This window comes from Manacus vitellinus, unplaced genomic scaffold (assembly GCF_001715985.3).
Source record: "Manacus vitellinus isolate BGI_N305 unplaced genomic scaffold, ASM171598v3 scaffold_122_pilon, whole genome shotgun sequence".
NCBI lineage: Eukaryota > Metazoa > Chordata > Aves > Passeriformes > Pipridae > Manacus > Manacus vitellinus.
Genome location: NW_021938909.1, coordinates 199,851 through 203,761, shown reverse-complemented (window position 1 = coordinate 203,761; position 3,911 = coordinate 199,851). Strand labels below are relative to the sequence as shown.

Below are 3,911 nucleotides of genomic sequence, written 5' to 3'. Positions count from 1 at the left end.
ACATTTCTGGTTCATTTTCCCCAGAATAATCTGTTCCCTGAAAGAGGAGTGTCAGCTCACCTCGATGTTCAGAGGAGGTTGGCAGGATGGGAAGAACACGTACTTGATCTTGCTGTAGGCCTGGTAGAGCACAAACACCAGGGGCAGGGCCACGAGCAGGACAGCAAACAGGGCAGCCATGAACGTGGCTAAAATGACCAGAGGGAAAGCTTTTGCTAAAAAGAGGAATAAAAACCATTCAGCCCAGGTATTCGTAAGCACCAGGGGTTAAAGAACAGATCAGCTCCAAACCTGCTGCAGGATTATCACAATAATTCTGCATTTCTGCAGTGCTGCACCAGCCATGGTGATCATGGAAAACTGATGCCATTCCAATGCCTTAGAGAATTTTACTGAAAAAAATTATCAAATACAAGAACACAGAACAATCAAGGTTGGATGGGCTTTAAGGTCCTTCCAACCCAAACCATTCTGTGATTCTCTGCCTATCTGTAATAAGCTGAAGCACGTTTGAACATACTAAAATTAACAGATACCAGGAGACACTCCACAAATAACCAGAATTATAGACAATCAGGTCTCTTTTTGTGACCAAAGGCTGAAAGATTTTCATGCTGGGATGTAAGAACATGTGGGAAAGGCAGGGCATGATCTGCCTTGAATGTACTGCTTGGGCTTAAATAAGCTCATTAAAATAGAAGGATATGGGAAGACTAATAACTAGCAAAATTGACTAAAGAATTTATCTAATGAAGGTAAAAAAAGCAACATCTGGGTTGTTTAAGGCTTGATAAAGATAAAGCAGGACCAGAATATAAATGAATCCTAAAGGCTTATGATGTGCAGGAGCATCACTCTTATTACATTTTCTTAAAAGTCTGGATATGCAGCAATTTTTCTAGTGTTAATAAAATTTAATTTGGCCAATTATCTTCACCATAAAACTTGCTCTTCTGTTCTGAGGGAGTGTTAATCCATCCAGCCTCACTTGGCACCAAGGTGAGCTCTGGGCTCCAAGGGGCTGGATGATTTGTCTCCTCACACTGCAGCACAGCATTTGTTAAAAACTGAGTTCATTCACAGGAGAACTGTGAACATTCCAAGAACAAAATATTCCTGAAAACAGGGCATTTAGTGATGCCTAAAAACATCTTACAGGCACTGGGAATTCAGGCTCTCTGCCCAGAGTTTTTAACTCGTGAGAGCTGCAAAGGCCCGTGAAGGGTCAGCAATCCCACCTGCAGAGGTGGATCCATTCCCAAGCTTCCCCTACCTCCAGGGGTTTGGATGCACTCCTCCTGGCTGTAAACACTGCTCTTGTTGTAAGCTTCTGAGAAGGCCTGGGCTTTGACACAGTACAAGGTCTGGGGCGCCAGGTTGGGGATCGTCGCTACCGTTTGTTTTGTCTCCTTCACTTTGGCCTCCTCCTGAAAAGCCAAAAATGGGAGAATAAGGTGCACATGAGCAGCACAAGAATCACCCACACAGGTGAGAATTACGGCCTCTGATGCAGAAGTCATTCTGAAAAATGTCTTTGCAACCACAGAACCCCAGAACCATCAAGGTTTGGAGAGACCTTCGGGCTCACCCAGTCCCGCTGTCACCCAGCACCCCTGAACCACCTCCCCAGGGGCCACACCCCAGTGCCTCTGGGACACTGGTGACTCCAGCACCTCCCTGGGCACTCAGACTAAAGCAAATAAAAGGAACCACCCAATTATCTCCCAAGGAAAAATCAGGAAACACTCGTTGGCAAGAACCAACTGCTTCCACCACTGTGGAACTTCACAGCTCCGAGCTCTGTGCAACAGGAAACTCCTTCCTGCTGCAGTTGGTTTCCCTCTCTTCCTCCACCTTCCAGCCATTACTGTAAAATATTTTACTGTAAGAAGTATTTAAATATTAAACTGTGAGCTAAAAGCACACAGGACTTCATGGCTTTATGATACACGGAGCTTTTACATCCCAGCTTAGATTAAACACGGCCCCATCCATGGAAAGAGATTAAAATCTGACCCACTGTGTGATAAAATCATCTTGGTCAGATTTTCAAAAGAATCTTTCAGAATAAAACCCAACAAGTTGTCTTTTTTTCAGACTGATACATCATATCTGTGACTCTCTTGAAAAGAAGCTTCTTGAGGAGAACTCAGACTCAGTATTTAAGTCATAAACACTTATTATGGCTGTGCATAAAATTTGTCAACCAGTTCAAACCTCATCACTTGATGAATTCCTCCAGTACAGAATCCGGTAGGACAGGACATAATTGTTCCTCATGACTTCACCCTCAGGCCCTCCTGGAGGAGAAATCTGGATGTGGAGCAAAGTATCACTGATGTCCACCTTCACCCCAGGAGGGCCAATTTCATCTGAAAAAACGAAAACAAGATTAAAAATACAACTTTAAAAATACTGCACAAAATACTGCCATGGAAACCTACAATAATTTTTAAGAAACACATATTTAAAAGTCCAACCTCACACCTTTACCCAGAATCTCCAGTCCTGACAAATATTTCGATTATTTTTCCTTCCGGGCTGGATGGCACTTCCAGGGATCCAGGGGCAGCCACAGCTGCTCTGGGCAACCTGGGCCAGGGCCTCCCCACCCTCCCAGCCAGGAATTCCTTCCCAATCTCCCATCCATCCCTGCCCTCTGGCAGTGGGAAGCCATTCCCTGTGTCCTGTCCCCTCATCCCTTGTCCCCAGCCCCTCTCCATCCCCCTGCCAGTCAATAATGGCACTGGGGGCCAGTTGTTGAGAAAGGAAAATTTCAGCAAACACGTTTCCTTACTTGTTCTCAGAGGATCTACTTTGACTTCAGTGGACAGACAGGACCTGTTGAGCCCAGCCCTGGCCTGCACACGCAGGTAATAGAACCCAGTGGTGGTGATGGCAGAGGAGACGTTGCACCGTGTGCCAGTGACGTTCCCACAGCCAGGGACACCGACCCACTTCCCAGAGTAATCCTCGTTGAGCCTCTTCAGGTACCCACTGCAAGACAGGATTCAGGGAGTTTTGGGGTGAGGCCCTCGAAGTCTCGGGACCAAACAGCAGATCTGTTTGTGCCCCAGGGGTTGCTCTGGCTCTGGGAGGGGCGGCTCCTGCTGAGGGACAAACCTGCTGAGCAGGAGACACTTCTGACTGAAACAACGGAGGGGAGTGGGGCAGGAGTTACAGACCAGTGCTGCAATCGAGCCTCCAGGGAGATTATCCACTGTTATTGACAGGATATTTACTGTAAATGTTATTTACAAGTTCTTAAAATCCCAATTAAAATTCCGCATGTTCCACGGAGCCGATTGTTCTTCCAGAAGAATTCCAAAGGAATCCTGAGGGATGGCTCCTCTTCACTGAGGCACCAGCCACAGTGTTTGGGGGACAGCTGGAGATCAGGACACAGGCTTACAGACCCATGTCTTGACAGGGTGGGTTTGGATGTGACACACTGGTTTTTATGTGATATTATGGTTTTTATGTGATACCTTTCTTTGATGTGACACACTGGTTTTTGATGTGATATTATGGTTTTTCTGTGATACCTGTTTTTGATGTGACACAATGTCTTTTGATGTGATATCATGGTTTTCATGATAGTTTTTTTGATGTGATACAATTTTTTAATGTGATATTATGGTTTTCATGTGATACCTTTTTTGATATGATACAATTTTTTAATGTAATACTATAGTTTTCATGTGATACCTTTTTTTGATGTGATACAATTGTTTTTGATGTGATATTATGGTTTGGATGTGATACCTTTTTTTGAAGTGATACAATTTTTTAATGTAATACTATAGTTTTCATGTGATACCTTTTTTTGATGTGATACAATTGTTTTTGATGTGATATTATGGTTTGGATGTGATACCTTTTTTTGAAGTGATACAATTTTTTAATGTAAT

At 44.1% G+C, this 3,911-nt stretch overlaps 1 protein-coding gene across 1 annotated transcript in view; it reads right to left on the bottom strand.

The window, feature by feature from the left end:
- IFNAR1 (interferon alpha and beta receptor subunit 1) overlaps window positions 1–3,911 on the bottom strand; it is a 14,238-nt gene that overhangs the window by 2,745 nt on the left and 7,582 nt on the right. The window contains exons 6-9 of the mRNA XM_029965889.1: window positions 2,798–2,997; window positions 2,218–2,372; window positions 1,274–1,427; window positions 61–215 (exon numbers count right to left, since the gene is read on the bottom strand). Of these exons, the coding sequence (XP_029821749.1) occupies window positions 61–215; window positions 1,274–1,427; window positions 2,218–2,372; window positions 2,798–2,997 (664 nt within the window). The remainder of the gene's footprint in view (window positions 1–60; window positions 216–1,273; window positions 1,428–2,217; window positions 2,373–2,797; window positions 2,998–3,911) is intronic.